A 23,355-nucleotide genomic window follows, 5' to 3' on the forward strand; every position below is an offset into this window, starting at 1 on the left:
TGCCCAGGAAAGGCGAGAGGGGGCGTGGCCCAGCGTCCTGGCTGCGGCCTGGCAAGTTGAGGGCGAGCCTGCCCGGGCATGCCCGGGCATGCCCGGGCGTCCCGACCGAGGCCTGGCAAGTTGAGCGCGGGCCTGCCCGGGCGTCCTGGACGAGCCCGGCATGGTTATCGCTCCGCGTCCTTGATAGGTGCAAGGCGATTGTGAAAACCCAGCGGTAGCCGCTACAGTATACTGCATACTGCATTATACAAGTGCGGTGCTGACTGTGAAAGAGTGTCATGGAATAGTTGGACTTTTCCACTTCGACTTATGGAGGTCCTTCATAAGGTACTTCAAAAATTATTAAATAACATGTAGTAACCATGAAGACACACTTGAGTACTGTAAAGAGATAAAGGAATAATAACTATAAATTATTTGCAAACAGAATATCCACGTGTTTGTTTAATAAATAGACAAATACCAGTGAGGTATGAAAAAAGATACTGGTATTCAAACAAAAATCGAACTCGCCGACTTCTGTTACACCATCAAATATCGCCCAGGGAAGGATAACCAGGCCGCCGATGCCTTATCGCGCCCCACTACATGTGCTGGTATCACCTCGTTGGAGGGCCTACGGGTGCTGCATGCTACTGCGGGCCATCCCGGCGTAACGTGTTTCGCTCATTTCGTGCGGAGTGGGAATCTCCCTTACTCGATTGACGATATCCGCCGTATCTGTCGCGACTGCGCTATCTGCGCGGAAATCAAACCGCGTTTCTATAACCCCCCCATGGGGACTCTGGTGAAGGCTACACGCCCGTGGGAACGCTTGGCGATGGATTTCAAGGGCCCTTTGCCGGTGTCGAGCGGCTCTCGCTATCTGCTCACTATCGTTGATGAGTACTCACGATTCCCCTTTGCTTATATGTGCGCGGACATGACTGCTGCCACGGTGATGCGTTGCTTACAGAACTTGTTCTCAATGTTCGGTTACCTGGCCTATGTCCATACCGACCGGGGTGCAGTCTTCTTGTCTCAGGAGGTGCGCGGCTATCTGCTCCAAAACAACGTTGCGTCTAGTTACACCACGCCGTATAGACCCCAGGCTAATGGGCAGATCGAACGCTTCAACGGGATTATCTGGAGGGCCGTCATGCTCCATCTCCGGACCCACGGCCGGGGCCTCGATAAATGGGCTTGGTCGCTACCTGCGGCGTTGAACTCAATCCGGGCACTCCTGAGTACGGCAACTAACCAAACTCCCCACGAGCGTCTTTTCCACCACCCCAGGAGCTCGGGGTGTATACGGTCTTTGCCCAGTTGGCTCGCTGGGCCCGGGCCGGCCTACCTTCGGGCCGGCCGGTACGACCCCCTTGTGGACAAAGTGCAGATTCTCCAGGCTAATCCTGAGCATGCTCGTGTGATGACGTCTGATGGTCGTGAGACTACTGTCTCCGTTCGTCATCTTGCCCCTTGCGGGGTCGACGACCTTAGTAGGGAATCGGACGAACCGGTCGAACCCATCTATGAGACTATGACCTCTCCCGACGCTCCCATCGCCGATAGTCCACCGACCCTCCCCCCGTCGAGACTGCCCGGGTCCGACGACTTGGCGTTACCCCCTTCATCACCCGACCCTGTTGACGCCTCTGACACCGGGGATACAGGGTTACGAGACGCCGTACCCGGGGAATTTCGAACGCGTGCTGGCAGAGAAATTCGCCGCCCGGCCCGCTACGGTTGGGCCGACTGATACTCCGCGCCCATGCTGACGCTCACTCGCTTTTAGCCACGCGGCCGTATAATTCTGACGGGGGGGGGGTGAATGTAGTGAAATCGTATCCGTACTGAACCCGGGTGGGGATGCTCGCTGCTCGCTGTCATTGTTGTCCCCACTAGGGGCGTGACTATAAGACCCGTTGCTGTGTCAGTGCTCCGAGACTTCTCCCTTGTGACATGTTACATCGGTAGCCTCGTTAATGGTACGCCTTTATAGAATATCTAGCTTGCTTGCATTGACTGATATGAATGGCTTCATGAGATGTCGCATCGTATGCTTATTGTGTATTTCTACTTACAGGAATGATCTGATGATCTAAATGCAATTAAACCAAACCGTTGGACTAAAGTTGTGCGGACCTGAATGGTTTTCCACAACAAGTTGCAAAAAAGGAGAAGCAACAGATTGATTAATCCAGGGAAGAATTGTTCTCTCTTCTCTCATCTGTAGGTATCTCTTGCCAGGTACATGGGTGTGATCTCGATGAGTTATTTTGTCATAAGAATCAGTCATACGCACCAGCACTTTCACAATTTGGGACACTTAGATCAGGTGCCAAATAAAGTTTGGTTTCATGTCTGGATAAGCTGGGTCCGAAGCCAAAAAACTCACCTGATGTTGAGGCCACAATTACAGACGGTGCAGCGATCATAAACATGTTCAAAGCAGGTGTTGCCAAAACATTTTGTGAGTCTGCCCAGACCATGTTCATGAAGGTTTTGGGAACCAGGTTGCAAAATGTCAACAGAAGAAATATTGTGTGGGATGAATACATCAAAGACAGCCTGAAAGCAGCACCAAAGTGTAAATTAAACAAATGTGTCATGCGCTGTGTCGAGGCAACAACAAAGCTTCCGAGAAACTAGGAATAATTATTGTAGCTTTTTCTTCAGACAATAAATAGACCAAACAGCTCCTGTACCTTGCCTAACAGTCCATCACAATAGAGAGCAAGAATAAAGAAGTTGTACATGGCTATGGGAACTTCATACTAAGTAGCTAGCCACACGTGAATGTAATCTGGACTCCTATCCCCATGCACGCATGAAGAGGCAGATAATAGATTGGTAATTCATGCCGCTGATTGCGTCAGGGAAGGACATACTAGAATCTTGATGAGGATGGTGGACACAGATATAGTTGCCCTAGCCATAGCTATGTTCCAACAACAGAGTTTTGGCTAACATTCAGCATGGGAAAGCACTTCAGGTACATAGCTGTGCATGAAATAGAAACGTCATTCGACCCTGAGAAATCCAAAGCACGACCATTATTCTATGCCTTGATAAGATGTGACCAAACATCTTTCTTTGTTGGCAGAGGGACGAATAGTGCAAGGGAGACATGGAAGATGTATGACAAAGTCACAACAGCATTTGTGGCACTTCGTGAGGAACTGGAGGCACAAGTCTTGGCTGATAAATCCCATGTGTTTGAACGCTTTGTTGTTCTCATGTATGATCATGCAAGTACCTGTATCAAAAAGGCACACGAAGAACGGTTCACCAAGAAAGCCAGATCCATGGAGGCATTACCTCCAATGTCAGCAGTTCTTATCCAACACACAAAGAGAGTGGCATACCAGGCTGGATACGTTTGGGGACATAACAGCAACTCTAAAACCTCGAGGTCCCAGTGATTTGGGATTGAAAGGGTCACCAACAAGAACATGGGGACCTCTCTGGACAAGTATTTCTGAGGCATAAAAGTCCGATCGACAGCTGATCAGATGTTCGTGTACTCCAGACAGAGGCTGCAGAGGACACTGGAAATATGTCAAAAGTAATTTACGGTATACTGCATACTGCATTATACAAGTGCGGTGCTGACTGTGAAAGAGTGTCATGGAATAGTTGGACTTTTACACTTCGACTTATGGAGGTCCTTCATAAGCTACTTCAAAAATTATTAAATAACATGTAGTAACCATGAAGACACACTTGAGTACTGTAAAGAGATAAAGGAATAATAACTATAAATTATTTGCAAACAGAATATCCACGTGTTTGTTTAATAAATAGACAAATACCAGTGAGGTATGAAAAAAGATACTGGTATTCAAACAAAAATATGCAAATAAGGCATCAAATTTCTGCTAAACAGGTATTATAAATTTTAAAACCTCAGTATTTTAGTTTTGTTTATGTAATTCATCATACATTGTGGACACAAGTCAGATATATAAAAATGACAACAAAACAACTCATATCTGTTAAAATTATCATTTTCACTATGTAGCGGCCATCTTGAAAATGGCGGCCATCTTGGATTTTTTTCAAGTGGCCCCAGATCCAAAATTAATTCTCAGATTTTGCTCTATCACATGCCAAGTTATATGCATTTAACACAAAAAGCGCTATTCGGTTGATTTTATGCACCATTCCGCCAGACTATAAATTTCTCACAATCTCTGAAATTTTCGAAACAAAAAAAAGAAAAAGAAAATGCGATTTGCACAGCTTAGTCATGCTCTGCATTGATCTGAACTATCCATACAAAGATTCAAATACCCAATAAACCTTGTTTGGATCAATGGACTTTCACGCACGTCGAATCTCATGGTTTACCTCATGAGACTCAGGTGAACTTTTTTCATTTTTCGAGGACTCGTGGGCTGGAAGCACATTCTCATGGGTCTCACGCAATTGTAACCCCAAGTGATGCTAGCAGACAAATTCAGCCATCATTTAGCTTCTGACCATTCACAAATAGAGAGTTTGAGTGAGGCTTTATCGACCAGAAATCATTCGCGTCAGCAATTACTTCGACGCAAGAGCTCCGATGAGAGGCTTTCATCTCAGAAAGAACCATGAAATGGAAAAATGCATGAGCCTCCAGTGAAGCCTCAGAAATTTTATTTGTGCAAGTTTCTGTCACAGTGGACAAATCAGTTTGTTGCAACGTTCTAAAGCGGGGTTTTCACATTTTAAGTTTTTTCACATCTGAAGGTTTTTAAACGAATTTCAATGAATTGAAATATTTTCTTTTCTTCTGGAGACCACTTGTTTTAACAAGTATCCACAAAATAACTTGATATCATAAGTTCTGCATTATTTACAAAGATTTTTTGTAATTCTCTAAGGCTCCTTGATGAGCTTGTACCTCTACCATTTGTAGTACAGGTGTAACAAAGACGCGTCACAATGTATTTGTTCACCTTGAATCCAAGCATGCCACGCTACTCCGCATTGGCCCTCATCCGTGCCTTTTAGGGGTCTTTCAAAAGTTCGTCAAGATAGGAAGCAAACCGTGAAAGATTATTGAGGTTGTTGCTTGCTTGAAAGTTGATAAATTGATTTAGTCCATAAAACCCAGAGATACCAAGAGGGAGAATTGCTTTGCAATACATGTCCCCAACCAATGTGATATTTTAGTTCATTGACAGTCAATATTTGCAAAAAAAATGTATTCCATAAACATTTGGTTTATTGCCAACAACCCAGTGTTAATTTTAGTAATACGCAAACTAATTCATCAAAAAAACAATATTATGAAAACGATATTATTAAGAAACGTAGACTAATAGGTTGTGGCTTGCTAGCAGTTATCAGAAGTGGTTTCTGAAATTATACATCGCTGAATTCTTATTGAGTCATGAATGTCCGCTGAATTTTAGTCACTGCAGTAAAGGCCGAGCCAAACCTAACGCTCGACGTAACACCGTAATAATGTCCCAGACATAACACCGTCTTACTAAATCCGTCATACAGAAGGCGAGCTGGTGTCTGGCATTCAGCCCGTCTCCTATGGATATCAGGTAGAGTCACATCTATGGGTTATGTTGTTCAACTGCCATCAACAAAGCAATGGGACGGGTTGAGTGCTGGATGCCGGGATGACGTGCATGTCCGTAGAGGCCTAACCGGGAGCTAAACGTAACACGTGCATGGAAAAGGCCATGGCAGACGGACAGACTGACAAATCTGGCTACTTCACTATATAGATGAAACATATCCGTGTGAAGTACAAAGATAAATAAATGCACAGTATGGTGGGGATACACTATGATTGGCTGAGCCGAGGTGTTATATTTAGGCAAATCAGAATTGAAATCCCCATTGCACCGACCGACTTACTTATTGATACATTTTTTGGGCATTTGCCTTATTGAAATCATCTTATTGAGTATTTGTCCTAATGAAAGAACTGCACAAGCTATATAATCCATGGGCATTTCTTTATTAAGGTTAGAAAGGCTTTAAAAAGTAGGATTAATGATTCCAATTAAATACGTCACGAAAGTCTTCCACAGAGCATTTTAATGCTTTGAAACACCTCGTTTTCACCTCAAGACCGAAGCTCACTCGTAAAAACAAATTCGCTGACTTTGGTGGTGTGTAACAAATGTATGATCAACTTTGCAAGTGATTTTAATTCTGCAACTCCATTCTAGCCAATCAGTGACAAGTATACCACTGAGCCAAACACCTCTGGGCTTATTGGCTCCCGCTTGACCGCTTCAGAAGTAGTAGCTCAGCATGACATGCAAATCATGCTAACGTCACATATATTCCTCGATGACCAATTACAACGTATTGTCGGAATGGTTCGCCAGCGAATGAGGAAAAGTAATTATTCCATTATCGCTTTGAAAGGAAGTTCATACTCTTTTTGTTGTTATTTTTTTCCTTGTGTATAACTGGAGCCAGGTAATGCCAGGAAACTGTAGAAAAAGTACTAAAGATAAAAGGTACCTCCATGGTAAGTTTTCCTGGAAAATATGTTCATTTGTAAATATTCCGGGACCACTGTAGGTCACCCTTGACCTTGACTTGATGTTCATTCTTGTACACTTCCATTTTTTTAGCTATTGCTAAATTTCCTTGCCTTTCCCATTGGCTGAACATAATACATTTGGCCAACTTGGGTACCCAAGCCTGAGAGAAAGGGTGATGTGGAGCCAATGTTTCAGGAGACAAAGTCGAGAAAAACTTTCCTAAGGACGGCATTCCTTCCGTCCGGCTGGCTTGTTTCCAAGAATGTTGTCCATCTCCACCACCAGCGCAGCTGTCAACTTAGGAAGCACCTGTGTAGGTCAATCAACAATTTTCAAGTTAACTTCCTGGAAGAAATTTAAATAATTGTGCATTTCGATATATTGGGGAAAATGTTGAGAGAATTGAACAGGAAATTGAAATTTACATCTTTAAATTTACAAATTCAACAAGCAGAATGAAAACAATACGTCTCAGGACCATAATATTTGGTTGATACGCTACCTGTATAGCTCCGAGGTTCTCGATGAGTTGCTCCACCTTGGTAGCCCTCAGGAGCACCGAACTCACACCTTCATTGTGAAGGCACCATGCTAATAGAACCAGACATTGAGCAGGCACCATGCTAATAGAACCAGACATTGAGCAGGCACCATGCTAATAGAACCAGACATTGAGCAGGCACCATGCTAATAGAACCAGACATTGAGCAGGCACCATGCTAATAGAACCAGACATTGAGCAGGCACCATGCTAATAGAACCAGACATTGAGCAGGCACCATGCCAATAGAACCAGACATTGAGCAGGCACCATGCTAATAGAACCAGACATTGAGCAGGCACCATGCTAATAGAACCAGACATTGAGCAGGCACCATGCTAATAGAACCAGACATTGAGCAGGCACCATGCTAATAGAACCAGACATTGAGCAGGCACCATGCCAATAGAACCAGACATTGAGCAGGCACCATGCAAATAGAACCAGACATTGAGCATCAGTTGAGACTTTTGACTTCGTGTAATTGTCGCACAATGTAATGATGGCTCTGCATGACATCCATAAAATGAGAACATCGCTTTACTATGGTAAAAAGTTGAGTCTCTGACATCATGCCCGAGGCCCATCATCACATTGTGCACTCCAGCCTTTCAGTGATGCTTTGTGGTTCCTTGAGACGTCCCTGCTGCCTCTTTCCCTCCTCAATGAGCACCTTTTCCTTGAGCCACTGATATCCCTGCATCGAGTGAAGAGTTTAAACGAACAGGTATGACGTATTCATGTCGAAAACCCAAATTCCCTTCAGCATCCTTTTTGTAAGTAATGGGAGAAGGTATAACCATTTCCTCTTATTTGCTGTACCAGATCAATAATACTTTTAATTGTACTGGATAGTTCATCACCACCATGCACATCAAGAGCGAGGCTCATGGAAGAGTAAGGATGAACTGACAGTTGGGTAGTGGGGGAACAATTGGGCACAAAAAGGAAGGGAATAAACACCCAGAAAAGGAAGAGAGACACAAGATGGGAGGAAACACTGACACGAACAAGTAAGAGGGGACAAATTTGAAAACACACTCTTTCATAGCAATGCTTCAGATAAAGTTTATCATGGTTGTGATTTCAACACCTAAAGGTGGTTATATGGTTGTGATTTCAAACTTTGCTAACAGTTTTCTGCATTCCCACAGTGATTCTCTTTAAAAATATGATATGTGTGAACCATTAAGTAGGTAAAGTGGTGGCTTTGTTGTGAGGACTCTGGGCTGGTATCCCAGTGATTGTGGCTTGAACTCTGATTTAAGCAACATATAAAAAAATACTTTATACGCCTCATACCCATGTTCATGCAAGCCTGTAGTACATGGGCTTATGTTGGGAAACCAAAGTTTGTGGACCGTTTTGCTAGATTCTTTGCAACAAGGCTTCAATCACTCTAAATAGCATATAAAATAAAAAAATTGCTGTTGCCAAATTTTCACGACATCTTCATGGTGGCCATCTTTGATTTCAAGATGGCCACCATTTCGGACCTATTTTGCCTTATATCTCACTTATTAATCAAGGTATCAGCACAAGAATAGTGTCCTTACCCACATTTTCGGGGTCAAGGAAGACAATGGTGATAATCAAATTTCAGCTGGATGGCCAACATCTTTATAATTTCAAGATGGCCGCCATTTTTAATCAAAGTATGAGCAAACATAGCCTAGTGTCTTAGTCTGAGACAATTGATGAAGACTAGTTGTGGTGGCTAGCATCCATCATAGACTTAAGCCTTTTCTGAAAGCAATGCTACAGTTTGTTAATCAGTTTGTTTCATCAAACAACTCCTATCAAAAATCCAAACGACGGGCTCTCTACTGATCAAACACAATGTCATTCCCAATAGGCTGGGCATCAGTGTTGCAGCATTTCTCCAAATCAGCATCACAGTTACACAATTCGGTACAGACTACATTCCTAGCTTTGCATGAACACCTGCGTGAACACAATTTGCTAGGACTCTTTGCAGCTCGTCCACAGCCACAGCGAACAAGTTGGAGAATTGAGGCTGGAGCAATTGCAACCTGCGCCAGGACTGGTCTCAATTCGCCTCCAACAGTTTCCCATCCCAAGGTGTTTGGGTCTATCACAGTTGGATTTAGAGTTAGATCTTGTGCCCACGTGTGTGCTTGCAAATGAGCACGCTGGACATGCTCTTTCCAGGCACCAGCAGTTGGTGTTAGTTTCTCGCCTCCCTGATCAGCCTTCAGCTGGCGGAATAGGTGCCATCGTAGTTCAGCAGCACTTCTTATTGTGACACCTTTCGGACATAAGAGGCGACAGAAATACTCTTCACATCCTTCTAGGACAGCATCAGATGGTTTATCACCCTCTCCAAGCTGAGCAATTGCTGACACTACTGTTTGACTACTTTCAGTGAATGCCTTGAAGCAAGTTGTTTTACTCTTGCCCTGAATGTGGCCAGTGGTGTCACAGCCAGTGAGAGCATGCCAATTAACAAGTGCTTTTGCCCTCTGAGCACCAAGCTGTTCATAGATTGGCCTTAGTAAGATTTTCCGACGGTTTTTTCCAGTGCCCATGATAACTGCAGCATCACTTCCTAGGTCATCACTTCGACGTAGAGCAAGTAACAACACATCTGTGTCTGGGGAATAGATACTCACAATGAATCCTGTTTTCACAAGTTGCACTGCATGCAAAATCATGAGTGTGTCAGCTTCCTCCTGGCTACTGACCTCTTTAGCAATTTCACATTCAAAATTGCTCTGGACACTTCTCCTTGTCACTGTTACAATCTGCATGGAGGATCTACTGTTGATCAATCTATTTGCCAGGAAGAGTGTCAGTGAATCCTTTGTGACATTACTAGCAAGGAATGACTTGGTGTCCTTGATTTTGGTTTGCTCATCAACAATATAGTTTTTCACTGCCTTGGTCTTGCCTCTACGACGTTCCCTTGTTCCTTCCTTCAATGATGCATCAATTGTGTAATTGTCAAACACAACCCGAAGCTGATCATAAGCACGTCCTCTGCATTCGGCTAGCTGTACATACGCTGTGCCTAGCTCCTTGCAGTTCTGAAATTTCTTGACACTCATTAATTCTTGCAATAGCGCCATTCCATCAACAATTAAGCATGTCCTGGGTCTTTCTTGCACATTCTCAGGGTGTTCTGCAAGTTCTTCAGCATGGTCACTTGAGTTTGTGTCATCACTGGATTTCACAAGACCCTCCAGGAGTGATATGATCTTGCTCTTGTCGGTGGTGGGGTGGACCATTCCATTTGGCTGGAGAAGAGTTCTATTGGTATTGGACAGTTCATGTGCCCCTACCACTTCCTCTAGATCCACTGCTTCCCTCGATGACCTTGCAATGACTAGTAGTCGAGCAAACAGGGATGTCGTCACTTTCAGTGCCACTACCTCACTACCAGTTTTCACCAACAGGTCTTTGCCGACCGAATTCCAAGATGGCAATGTCAATTTGGTCATTGTCGACCACAGGTTTTGGTTTCCCTTTATTCTCTTTTCTACAAATGCACTGTAAGCCTCCTGTCCGAATTTCTCTGCATTAAGAATTCCTTCCTCCACAGCTTTAGGAATCACCTCAATTGCAGCATCTATTGCTGTCCTTCTTGCCTTTTTGCCATGAATGACAGAAGGTTTTTGGCCTTGACCATCGGTAATATCACAACAAATGTTCTCACGGATCTTCTTTAACAGCCTGCCCCTGGTGATGCTGTGATTCTGAATACCATAGTCCCTCATCATGTTACTGTAGACCTCATCAGCCTCAGGTGTTGAGACAAACTGTCCATCATTGATGCAATCCTGTAATTCAGCGAAGAACTCAATTTCAGCTGATACAAATCTCTCTCACTGTCCTAAGTCCCAATCACCACTTTGGTCACCTGCACAATTTTTGCGCTGTGGCATTTGCACGTAGCGACTCCAGTTGGAGGTCAAACAGCTCTTCAGGTAGTAGTAAGGGAAACATATGAAAATCTGTTAACTAAATTGTTACCAAAAAATTTCTTCACCAATATGTTTGTAAAGGTGTGTAATAACATGTGTTAAAATGTTGAAGTTCAACTCCCGTGGGAAACCCAGAAAAAAAGCTGTTGAATTCGGGTACCGAAAAATTATTTTCGAGAATTTTTATTTTTTTTAATCGGCCCTTAAGTAACTTATGAGGGGTCAAATAAGGGTTTTTCATGATTCTGAGTTGATTGTTAACATTTATATTTCACCACAGACACTCCTTTGTGGAAAAATAATTTCTAAATATATCTCATTTTCTACTTTGCAGGACATGGAGTCTAGCAATATGGATGAAGACATTACTCCACCTGTGCTCAATTGCTTCATCTGTGCACGCTCGGATACACCAGCTGAAAGGCTCATACAGGCAACTCCAAAGGGATACTCAACTTTATTGAAACAAGCAGAAACTGTCGAAAATGTTACTGTTGTGGAACGTATGAAGGAGGCTCAAAAGGAAGGAAAACTGAGGTACCACCAGAAGTGTAAAAATGATCTGTACAACAACTTTGTTGCAACCACCAAGAAGTCAGCTCAAGCATCAAAGGCAGAGAAAGAGTCATCAAAGTTGAAGCGAAGACGCACTACTTGTGAGTTCAGTTCATCAACTGGCTGCAGTTCTAGAAGATCACAGTCAGTTGACCTCCTGTATAAGGATGTATGCATTCTTTGCAACCAACCAGCCCAGCTCTACAAAAATAATCCAGCACAAGCTAGAAAGAAATACAGAGTGCCAGATAATTTGACTGCAGATACACTGAAGGCAAGCTTGCTGAAGACAGCACGGAGTCACGGGGATGACTGGGGCACTGAAGTCACTGGACGCCTGGAAGGGATCAACGACTTGGTAGCAGAAGAAACACTGTACCATTTGCGATGCAAACTTATGTTTGCGAGAGGTGACCGTTTGTCCAAGACTGATGAGGAAGGAAAAAGGAAGAGAGGACAGAGGACAGCATGAGGAGCGAGAGGCAGTTTTTATTGAATTCTGCGAATGGTTAGACTCAGAATTAGAGCATGGGGTAATGAACATGGACCAAGTCCATGAAAGGCTGCAGGAGTTTGATCAGTCACCAGAGAAGAGCCTTTCTTATTCAAAGCATTGGCTAAAGATAAAACTTCTAGAGAAATACGAAGACACCTTGTATTTCACACACAGGAAAGAAGGGCAGATGTACTCTGTCTCAAAGATGGCACCGACAATATTCTGTGAGGGCATCATGCTAATCTTGACCATGGAGATGAGAAGACTCAGATCATAAAGACGGCACTCAAGTTCATATCCAATGATATTGCCTTGATTGATTTAGGTCCAAAGTCATACCCCACCACACACAGTATGACTGACATCGATAGTCAGCTGACACTTGTTCCTGCAAGCCTTCAGATGTTCTTGAGACCGATTGTCAAGACAGATGAAAGAGTTGCCGTTTGGGGGCAGAATTTTATTAAGGCCTGTCGACCTCGGTCTGGAGTATTGCCACACCAAATGGGGCTTGCCATACAACTTGATCATAGATTTGGGTCAAAATGGATGCTCAACAAGTTCCACCGGTTGGGATACACTGAGTCTTACACGGAGACACAAAACTACAAATACTGCTTCCTTAATAGTAGGAGTGGAGATGATGTTCCAGATACTTCTGGCAATCTTGACACCATTGTGGAGGAAACCGATGAACAGATCAATGATGAGGTTGCGGTTGATGCTGCGCTTGAGGATCAATCAGTGATGACAGCCAAAGTGCCAGCCAGTGAAAGTGAATTGTCAAGTAATGATCAGGTGGTCTTTATGGAGGTTGGGGAAACAAACAATGCAGTCACTCAGTTTGTTGGAGACAATATAGATTTAAACATTGTCTCTATTCATGGAAACACTCCCTTTCACTCAATGGGTTGGATCGAAGTCACCTCTCCGGCACCACCTTTGCCAGATCCACAGACAACAGCAGCTTTCCCCCGGGTGAAGTTGAAGGCACTCGACAAAGCTAAGATCCTGAGAGGAACTGAAGTAAAGATTATTCCATTTACGAACAGGAAACAGATAGGAACGAACGCGATCATGTTTCTCCCCCTCGCTGAGCTTTCCTCCTCCCTGGCTCATGATCAGCCACTCCTCACTCCAGGTGACACACTCTGGGCAGTGGGGTGGGTGATCAAAGCCAACGATCCTTAGTTCCCACACTCCAACTGGAATGGCTGGATGAAGAGAATCCATGCTAATGATGCAAAGCAGAGCACACAGATCGAGTTCCTCCCAGTTATTGAAGGAGACCCTAATGACCTCAACACCATCTTCACCACTCTGAAAGAGGATCCTTCTACAGAGCATGTCTCTGAACCCCAGTGACTATGGATGGACAATAGGTGTGCATGGGTATGAGCCAGTTCCAACACTGGACCCCACTGCTCCTGAGGAGCTATTGCAGTTCACGAGCTGTAATTGTCATGGAGATTGCAGCAACCGGCGATGCAGCTGCAAGAAGAATGGGGTCACGTGCATCTCGGCCTGTGGAGTCTGTAATGGCATTACATGCAGAAACTGCAGTCATGATGTTGTTGAGTCTGAAGAAGACATAGACAATGACTGTTGAAACTTCTGACATTGTGAATGAGAAATAACTCTTGAGTATTATATATGTATGTGAAATAAAAGCTACTTTGTGTGTAAATGTAAAAGTGAAAATATAAATGTTAACAATCAACTCAGAATCATGAAAAACCCTTATTTGACCCCTCATAAGTTACTTAAGGGCCGATTTAAAAAAATAAAAATTCTCGAAAATAATTTTTCGGTACCCGAATTCAACAGCTTTTTTTCTGGGTTTCCCACGGGAGTTGAACTTCAACATTTTAACACATGTTATTACACACCTTTACAAACATATTGGTGAAGAAATTTTTTGGTAACAATTTAGTTAACAGATTTGTGAAATATCTCATAAAATGCCCTTACTATAGGTTATGTCCCTTGCAAGAAAATCTCCCTCAACGAGAAAGTCCACAAGGTTGAGTTTCCAGACACTGTTGTCACTGTTTTCCACAATCTGTTTAACTGACCTACCAATATCTTTGCTTCTACACTCACAGCGTATCTCTTCTGTCCCGGTCGTTTTGTCCTGTTTCACAGTCTGACAGAAAAAGCACATATTCCGGCAGAATGATGGTACTGTCGACCGTGTCTGCCTTTCTGCTGGTGCTGAACAGGAGGCTTCCTCTGGAATAGGAGTTGTTGATGGTCTTCCTCGTTTCTTACCTCCGGTCAGAACACGAGTGTCCATTTGACTTGTGGCTTGTTCATATCGTCCTTTATCACGTTCAATATGCTGTATATGTGTCAGCATACCGTAACAGCTCCGATGCCATAATGCTTTTCTTGACATCAGATCACCAGCGGATAAGCCTTGCAGTCTCTGATTTATGGCCACATATGTCGGATTCCTGTATGTATCTCGTTTGGTGAGATTTCGCAAAAATGTCTCATATGTATCAGTATCTGCCTGTGGTGTGCTTAAAGGCTCAAGCACTTTCCTTTTTATGTATTTCTTCCCTTGGCATAGCAAACAAAGACTGAAGTCAATGGGCTTCTTTTTAGCAGCAGGTTCCTCTGGCGTGGTCATGATGCCGGCAGTCGTTCTTCCTCCACAGTTATCCAAGAATGCAACTTCTCAAGGTCGTCTGCTGCACATCTGAAAAGAATAAAGATTGTTAAAAAGTCATCCAACACAGTTTCAGGAATATTATTTGACTAAAACTAGATGTACGGTAGCTTGATTCTTTAGATAATATTTGGGTGTGGATCTGGCAGAAGAACTCCCCTGTCCCCCCACCTCCTATCCACCCCCTCCCAATCCAATCCTAACCATTATCTAAAAATGTAAGTACCTGTGAGTAAAAGTAAATAGATTCAATACCAGGACATTTATATTTAAACCTGATATACATGAAAACCTTTTAAAGTATGGCTTTGACCTGGAGTTTGGGCAAAACTAGCTTAAAAAATGGTGGCCATCTTGAAATTATAAAGATGTTGGCCATCCAGCTGAAATTTGATTATTACCATTGTCTTCCTTGACCCCGAAAATGTAGGTAAGGACACTATTCTTGTGCTGATACCTTGATTAATAAGTGAGATATAAGGCAAAATAGGTCCGAAATGGTGGCCATCTTGAAATCCAAGATGGCCGCCATGAAGATGTCGTGAAAATTTGGCAACAGCAATTTATTTTATTTTATATGCTATTTAGAGTGATTTAAGCATAGTTGCCAAGAATCTAGCAAAACGGTCCACAAATATACATAAGCCCATGTACTACTGGTGTTGGCTTAGCGGTTAAGGTGCCGGCTTGGAGATCCTGGGCTCAAATCCCGGTCAGATCGCTGAGTTAATGCCAGGGGGGTTGACTCAGCCTATCATCTTTCCAAGGTTGACAAATTGAGTACCAGCTCACTGGTAATTCACTGTGTGTTGCAAGAAGTGAGTAACAGAGTTGGTGGCAGGAAGGGTCTGATTTTTGCCTCTTATTTGCAATTGATAATAATATTTATTCATATAATATATGTTTATTATTTATTTATTTATAATTATTATTTATTATTTATATAATAATATTTTATTATTATTATAATACTTATATAATATATTATTATTATTATTATTATTATTATTATTATTTATTTATAATAATATTATTGTATTATTATTATTTATAATTATTGTTTATTTATTATTATATTGTTTATAATTATTATTTTATATTGTTTTATATTGTTATTTTATATTGTTTATAATTATTATTGTTTATTATTTATATAATATTTATTTATAATATATTATTGAGATAATAATATTGATAATAATATTCTTATTTGCAATTTGCCTAATAGCGTACAGCAGGATATGCCTCCCAATGGTTTATGCCAGATGGCTGTAAAACATTGCTTCAAAAGGGGACCATGGTGCCCAAAAAGGCCAACCCCTGCTCTGTGGGGGAAAAATGGCCTCTAAAGACGGTTCCTATATGCATGTTCATTCAGGACAAGTATGAGGCAATCAAGGTGGTCAAAAAGAGAAAATGACCTTTCAAGCTCAGGCTCATTTATAAGCAGTTTGAGTAAGAGGAGGTGTAGACATGTAGACATGTGGACATCAATCTCACAGCACAAAAGCACCTCTGAAAGCATGCTTTTTAAGAATATCATGTAACATACGGAGGGGTCACAGATGACCCCCTCCCAAGACCGCAAGCAACGTTGTGTCGGAATTGTGGTCACAGATGACCCCCTCCCAAGACCGCTAGCAATGTTGTGTGGGAATCATGGTCACAGACGACCCCCTCCCAAGACCGCAAGCAACGTTGTGTGGGAATCATGGTCACAGATGACCCCCTCCCAAGACCGCAAGCAATGTTGTGTGGGAATCGTGGTCAGAGATGACCCCCTCCCAAGACCGCAAGCAATGTTGTGTGGGAATCGTGGTCACAGATGACCCCCTCCCAAGAACGCAAGCAATGTTGTGTGGGAATCATGGTCACAGACGACCCCCTCCCAAGACCGCAAGCAACGTTGTGTGGGAATCATGGTCACAGATGACCCCTTCCCAAGACAGCAAGCAATGTTGTGTGGGAATCGTGGTCACAGATGACCCCCTCCCAAGAACGCAAGCAACGTTGTGTGGGAATCGTGGTCAGAGATGACCCCCTCCCAAGACCGCAAGCAATGTTGTGTGGGAATCATGGTCACAGACGACCCCCTCCCAAGACCGCAAGCAACGTTGTGTGGGAATCATGGTCACAGATGACCCCCTCCCAAGACCGCAAGCAATGTTGTGTGGGAATCGTGGTCACAGATGACCCCCTCCCAAGAACGCAAGCAATGTTGTGTGGGAATCGTGGTCACAGATGACCCCCTCCCAAGAACGCAAGCAACGTTGTGTGGGAATCGTGGTCAGAGATGACCCCCTCCCAAGACCGCAAGCAATGTTGTGTGGCAATCGTACATGCCGAGGTCATTCTCCTCGAACATGGCCGTCGAAGGCTGATTTTGACATGTAACACCGCAAGTCGAGTTTGTGCATGATGTAGCAAGCGTGTCTACCCATGTTCGTTATCAGGATTACAATGAACCCAATTTAATCCTCCAGGGACTACCAATCACCGAAACATTTTCGCAGGATGGATAGCAGGCAGCTCCACACAGGACTTAGGGGGGAAATAAAAACTTAGCACAAGACAGCACAAACGAAAATTGCGGACACAATGAACGAGACTCTAGAGAGTTCATGCGACACATTAACCCATGCAGTCTTGAGAAACTGAGAAACAAGGACATGTATGAATTCTGGAAGCGGCAGATTTGATTGGTTGTGATGTGATGACCTAAAAAGCAGTAATATTTTCTCAAAATACTGCTGAACAGTACTTAGACAAATGAACAGCTTTTCACTTCATGGGGTGATAAATAGCTACACTTTACAGACAGTGAAACTCAAACCCCCTAAGGGACCACGTACACTAAAACCGGGCGAGATAGAAAATGATTAGGCAGGCATGAAACTGCCACGTCTCCAAAGTAGCAGCAGCGAGCGAACAGCAGGATATGGAGGGGGGGAGGGGGGGATGAGAAGTGCTGTTGGAGCACTTCCTCTAAAGTCCCCACGAACTCCACTGATACGTCGAGTCTCTCCTTCAGACTGTCTCATTCTGTGCTTCTCAGACTCAGCAGCGAGAGAGCACGCCACCTCATGTACCTCTTGCACCCCTGAAGAGATCCACGACATCCCTCCTTACCGATCATGGGCTGCCTCACACCTAGTGACAGCATCGCGATCCAATCAGTGGAGTCGATCCTGACCCTATTGGTGCCGTGGACATTGAGTAGTGCAGTCCAATTGTGTGCCTCCTTTCTCGTTGCTAATCAAGAGTACTGAAGGTTAAAAACCGTCTTGCAGTGGCAGACAAAAAACAGGACGACTGTCCCTATCCACATGTCCTTAATACAAGGAGAAAAGTCCTATACTCTATGGGGTAAAAACGGTGGTCTATATCTCAATTCAAATATGACCCGACCTTCCACACTATATGCGCAAGGTGTGTGAAGGGAATAAATTGGGGAGAAAATATTGCAGAAAAATAATGGAAGATGGATGGACAAGGAAAAAAGATGCAGGATGTTAGGAGAAGATAGCTGTAAAAGGCAAGGTGGGAAGGTGGAGGTGTGGAAGCATGCGAGATGGGGGAAGGAGGGCAAGGCGGGGGAGACTAAAATCACGCCGATGGCAATAATGTTGTGTATTTGCTCCTGTGTGAAATAAATTGAGATATTTCTCAAATAAATATTATTAATACAATGGATTAATATTTAATAAGGATTCCCCTTTTGGGAAAAGTAGGTGAAAGATACTCTCTGTTCCCTCCAGAACACCCCCCCCAACCACCCTGTATGACCTCATTGGTCCTGATCACATGTTCCTGAATGTCTGCAGCAAAAGTCCCTCTGATTGATGGTTGTTAGCACTGTACATTCAATGAAATGAAAGAGGAGGATATATATATATATATATAGAAGGGTGACAGCTCGTCCCACCTTTCATGCCAGGGGCATTTGCCCCACCTTACTCTGAGCAAGAAAGAGCAGGAATACAAAGCCCTCTTTATCATTCATTTGTGCTTTTGGGTGGAATGGATATATTCATGGGATTCCAAAGATGATTGCTCTCTTAAGGTTTTGGGCAAAGCTAAATAAAAACCAAAGGTTGTCCTCGGACGCACCTTGAGAGAAGCCCGGGAGTCTTCCGGTATGCGATGATCATATTTCCCTGTCAATAACCCACAGACTAGTGGGGACCACGTGATGGCCCCGATGCCTGCACCAGGAAGTAAACAACCCTTTTCTCATTACCCAGGCAAGACTCGGTTCAAAAGGTACAATAAAGATTTAAATCAGTGCCATGAATACAAAAGAATCCCTTCATCAAGTTTACATTTTCAGTGTGCTTCTTTCCCTGATATCGTTTCTATTTTGCATTCAACATGGCAGTCAGGCAAGTGTGACCTCACCGATTTTGTGGTAAAGTTCAGGCAGCTGCAACTCGACTTTGTCTCGATGGAATAGGTTGTACTCTGCTTGCTCGCACACAGGCGGGATCAGGCTGAACTGCTGTGCAACTGAGTAGGCCTCCTGCAAACAGCCGAGAAATCAAATCTGGGCACGTACGCACCACCTTGTGTGGCACACATCTGAGGAGGGAAGCGTTGCCGAGGACGGGACCTGCATTATGGAGTACAATTGAGGAAGTTATTTACAAAAAGAAAAAGTTGATGTGTGACAAACAAGTGTAAATATTTAACAATTTTTATCTAAGTACATCTGATGTGTTTTCTTCTCTCCTTCCCTTTGCCTCAGATGGATTGGCTCTAACAGAAGGCACGGCCTATAAACTCAACCTTTCCATCAACAAATGTAAAAAAAGCAAATTATGGTCCGAAGCATGAAACCAAGAAGCTCCTCTGTATCCACCATGTCTTCCAAGAAAGACTGAATTATAAATCCACAACTAACGCAAAACAAGTCAGACTCTCCAGGGATGACTTTTCAACTTGAATGCAGCCGGTTCTGTCGGATCTCGGAAGTTAAGGAGAATCGAACTCGGCTATTACTGAGATGGGAGGCCCGGGTGTTGTCGTCAAATGCAGGATAGCTCAATTCGTAACCTGCTTATGTTGAGCTGTCTGATCTTGATTTTGAGGTTTGTGTGTTTGTGTGTGTGTGTGTGTGTGTGTGTGTGTGTGTGTGTGTGTGTGTATGTGTGTATGTGTGTATATGTTTATATATTTCATATATATATATATATATATATATATATATATACATATATATATATATATATATATATATATATATATATATATACAGACTTGGCATTTAATATGGAATTTTTTTTTCTTCTTGACTTGGGTTTAATTTCTGAACTCAGTATATCAATCTGGTGAGTTTCTTTTACGCTTCGGTGGTTTCTTTGTTGAAAGAACCATGTCACTGATTGTCTTTCGCAGCAAGAAGTCAATACAGGATTATATCACAGGTGGCGTGACAAAATGTACGGACAGGTACATTTGACGATTGGCTTCACAATCGGGTAAAAAAGGGTTGTTGTGTTCTGTATTAGTGGAAAACAACTGCTGCACGTCTACAAAAGTTATTGCCGCTTCCCCTGGAGATGGTCCGTCAACTCAACAATGCTGTTTGTCATGGAGTGGTGGCTTTACGAAATTACGGCATGAAACAGCGTGCTATTGCTTGGGGGTATGGCATCAATCAAGGTCAGGTGTCAAAGATCCTGAAACGAAATGCTCAGAGGGGTGTCCCTACTCCAATACCGAGGCCAGGACGTCCCCGCAGAAGCACAAGGAGGGATGATCGCCATCTGCACCGGTTAGTCCGCAATGGCCGTACCAAGTCAGCTAATCGGCTTGGGGCTGAGTGGCAGCAACTGACAAATGTGCCTGTATCCAGAAGGCTAGTCAACCAACGACTGGTTCAAGCAGGCTATCGTGCCAGGCGTCGCCTGAGAAAGCCACGTCTGACCAGACAACACCACCAGCGCCGATTGCAGTGGGCCAGAGAGCACCGTTAATGGCAGCCAGGACACTGGAATCACGTGATCTTCAGCGACGAGTCTAGATTTCTGGTCTATCGTCAAGATGGCCGCGTCCGAGTGCGCAGACAAGTGCATGAAGCCTACAACGAAGATTGTATAGTGCCAAGAGTCAAAGCTGGAGGTGTTGGGGTGACCGTTGGGCTGCTTTTCATGCAGGAGGCAAAACTGACCTGGTTGTTCTGAATGGAAACCTGAACCAGTTCAAGTACAGGGCCATTCTGGACGAAACATTGCTTCCATTTGCTCGTGCAGCCTTTCGAGGAAACTTTGTCTTCCAAGATGACAATGCACGGCCTCATCGTGCTCGCATGATCCAACACTTTCTTGCTGACCGTGGTGTAGAGCATATGGAGTGGCCTGCCATGTCCCCGGATATGAATCCGATAGAGAACTTGTGGGCAGAATTAACGCGTCAAATCGACAACTTGGACCAGCAGCCTGCCTCTGTGCGTGAATTGCAGCAGGCTATTGTAACTGCATGGCAAGCGATTACTGTCCAAACCTTGGCAAATCTCGTGAACAGCATGCCTCAACGTGTACGTGCTCTCCTGAATGCTCGTGGGGGTTACACGAAGTACTGAACTGTAATTTTACTGTCCGTAATCCCAGTCGTAATTTAACTTTTGTTTTTGTTAAAAAATATTTGGGCTAATGTGCAAAATAAAGAGATACTTCTGGAAAACGCAGAGAAGTTTAACACAGTACTGTCCATGAATTGAGTTCGATATCAGTTTACATCACTTTCAAGGATCAATTTATTTGCTTCGAAATGTCAAATGTGGTTTTTGTTTCTTTGAAAGGTCACATTAACAAAATCTAGAATAATTTCAAGATAATTCCAATGAACTTTTGGTTCTAAGTCATCTTGAAAAAAGTAAGTTCACCCCCACAAAAAAAATATTCCATATTAAATGCCAAGTCTGTATATATATATTTGATATCGATATATATATAATATACATGTATATATATATATATATATATATATATATATATATATATATATATGTACATATATGGGTAAGTACACGATGTGTTCAAACCTCTTGTTTTATTTTACCTCTTGTTTACCAAAGATTTTAAAATGTTACGCGCTGCTTCCTTGCATGACGTTCACTATTTATTAAAGGATAGAGCACTGACAAATAACCATAGGTTGGTAATGACAACGCAGGCTTTCTTCTCCCGATGGTCTCCTTCTGCGTCGAGGGTCCTTCATGTTCCTTGTTAGTCCCAGGATTAGAGTGAAGGAAGAGTGTTTCCAGGTCTCCACGACCTCCATCTCCACGACATCCATAAAGTTACGACACTCGACATGGATACCGTAGGGAAGGTGTTCTTTCAATTATACAGAAACTCATAATGTTTCATACATACTCCATCAATACACTTCAATATGAGCTCTGATTGTCGCTCGCAGGACCCCAACGCGGTGCACAACTCGGTGTCGGGAGAGACAAACGGACAAACAGATAGACGGGGCTGAAAACATAACCTCCATCCACCTTTTGTGGCAGGGCAACAATTCGGTGAACTGCAACGTATTTTGAATGTTTACAAAATGTTTAATTACGACAACGTGATTGAAAACAAATGCAGATCTACCTGTAAATCTGAAAACAAAAGGTTGACGTCTTGACGTTCCTGAGCTATTGTAGACGTTTCGTGGACCTTTTTTGTCGCTCAATTGATAAGAATATCTGTAAACAATCATTGATGCAAACGATCACGTGTAACCTTCGTGTTTAATCTGAACCGTTCAAAATACGTCGCAAGCGCCCTGAGGCCATTGGTGAACAAAGACCGTCACAGGTGGAACCGGTAAAAATAGACGCGAATCGATTAATTGACGGAAACACCTATTGATGACGTCACAAGGTGATTTCAGGCACAGGAGGCCACGTCAAATGGTCGATCACGAAGTAAGACTACTTTAACCATCAAATATTCACGACTTTAACAATAGTTCTGTAATTCAAGGCCACAGGTGTATTTTTAATCAGATTTGTTTGCATTGGTAAACTGCATTCGTGTACAGGTAAACAGGTTATGGGCACTCATTCACAATTGTTGACAATTCATTAATTCCACTTTAACAATGTCAGGTGCACGATACCAGGTCCAAATGTTGAGAGTTTATGAAAAACTCTTTAATCGATACTTGATGTAACTGCTCAGTGAGCATCGCATTTGGTATTCGAACGAATTTTAAAAAATCAATGAAGAATTACATAAAGTGAGAGATAAGTCGGATATTATTAAATACTTTGTGGAAGAATAATGAAATTCCGCCCATTCACGTCCTCGATCAGATCGGTTGCTTTATGTGTTTGTTGGGATCAGTGAAACTAGAGGGAGAGGGAGAGGGGAGAGGGGAGGGGGAAGGGGGAAGGGGGGTGAGGGGAGGGGGAGGGGGGAGGGGGGAGAGGCGGTGGGAAGAGATGTGGTTATTCCAGAAAAGAATCAAAAATTCTGGGTTGTTTATCCACATTTATATCAACACCAGCACACCAGGATGGCCTCCATCCATTGAAGTCTGAGTAGAATCAGAATGTCAGATCAACTTGTGGTGCGGGAGTTATCGACCATTTGTCAGACAGACACACGAGCCCCGACCCTCGTGCTGCCCACACAGTCAATATTCAGGAATGCAGATGGATGTGC

General features: G+C 43.3%; 1 protein-coding gene across 1 annotated transcript; it reads right to left on the minus strand.

Moving 5' to 3' along the window:
* Positions 1–6,701: 6,701 nt before the first annotated feature.
* Positions 6,702–22,881, minus strand: LOC137416301 (voltage-gated potassium channel subunit beta-2-like). The gene is given in 11 exon segments (XM_078775285.1): positions 6,702–6,791; positions 6,985–7,073; positions 7,600–7,720; positions 18,803–18,897; positions 19,091–19,211; positions 19,399–19,464; positions 21,842–22,029; positions 22,187–22,225; positions 22,448–22,550; positions 22,644–22,713; positions 22,853–22,881. Coding segments are annotated over 11 exon segments (1,011 nt in total).
* Positions 22,882–23,355: the final 474 nt, after the last annotated feature.

Source organism: Myxine glutinosa, chromosome 4, assembly GCF_964187855.1.
Source record: "Myxine glutinosa chromosome 4, kmMyxGlut1.1, whole genome shotgun sequence".
Lineage (NCBI taxonomy): Eukaryota > Metazoa > Chordata > Myxini > Myxiniformes > Myxinidae > Myxine > Myxine glutinosa.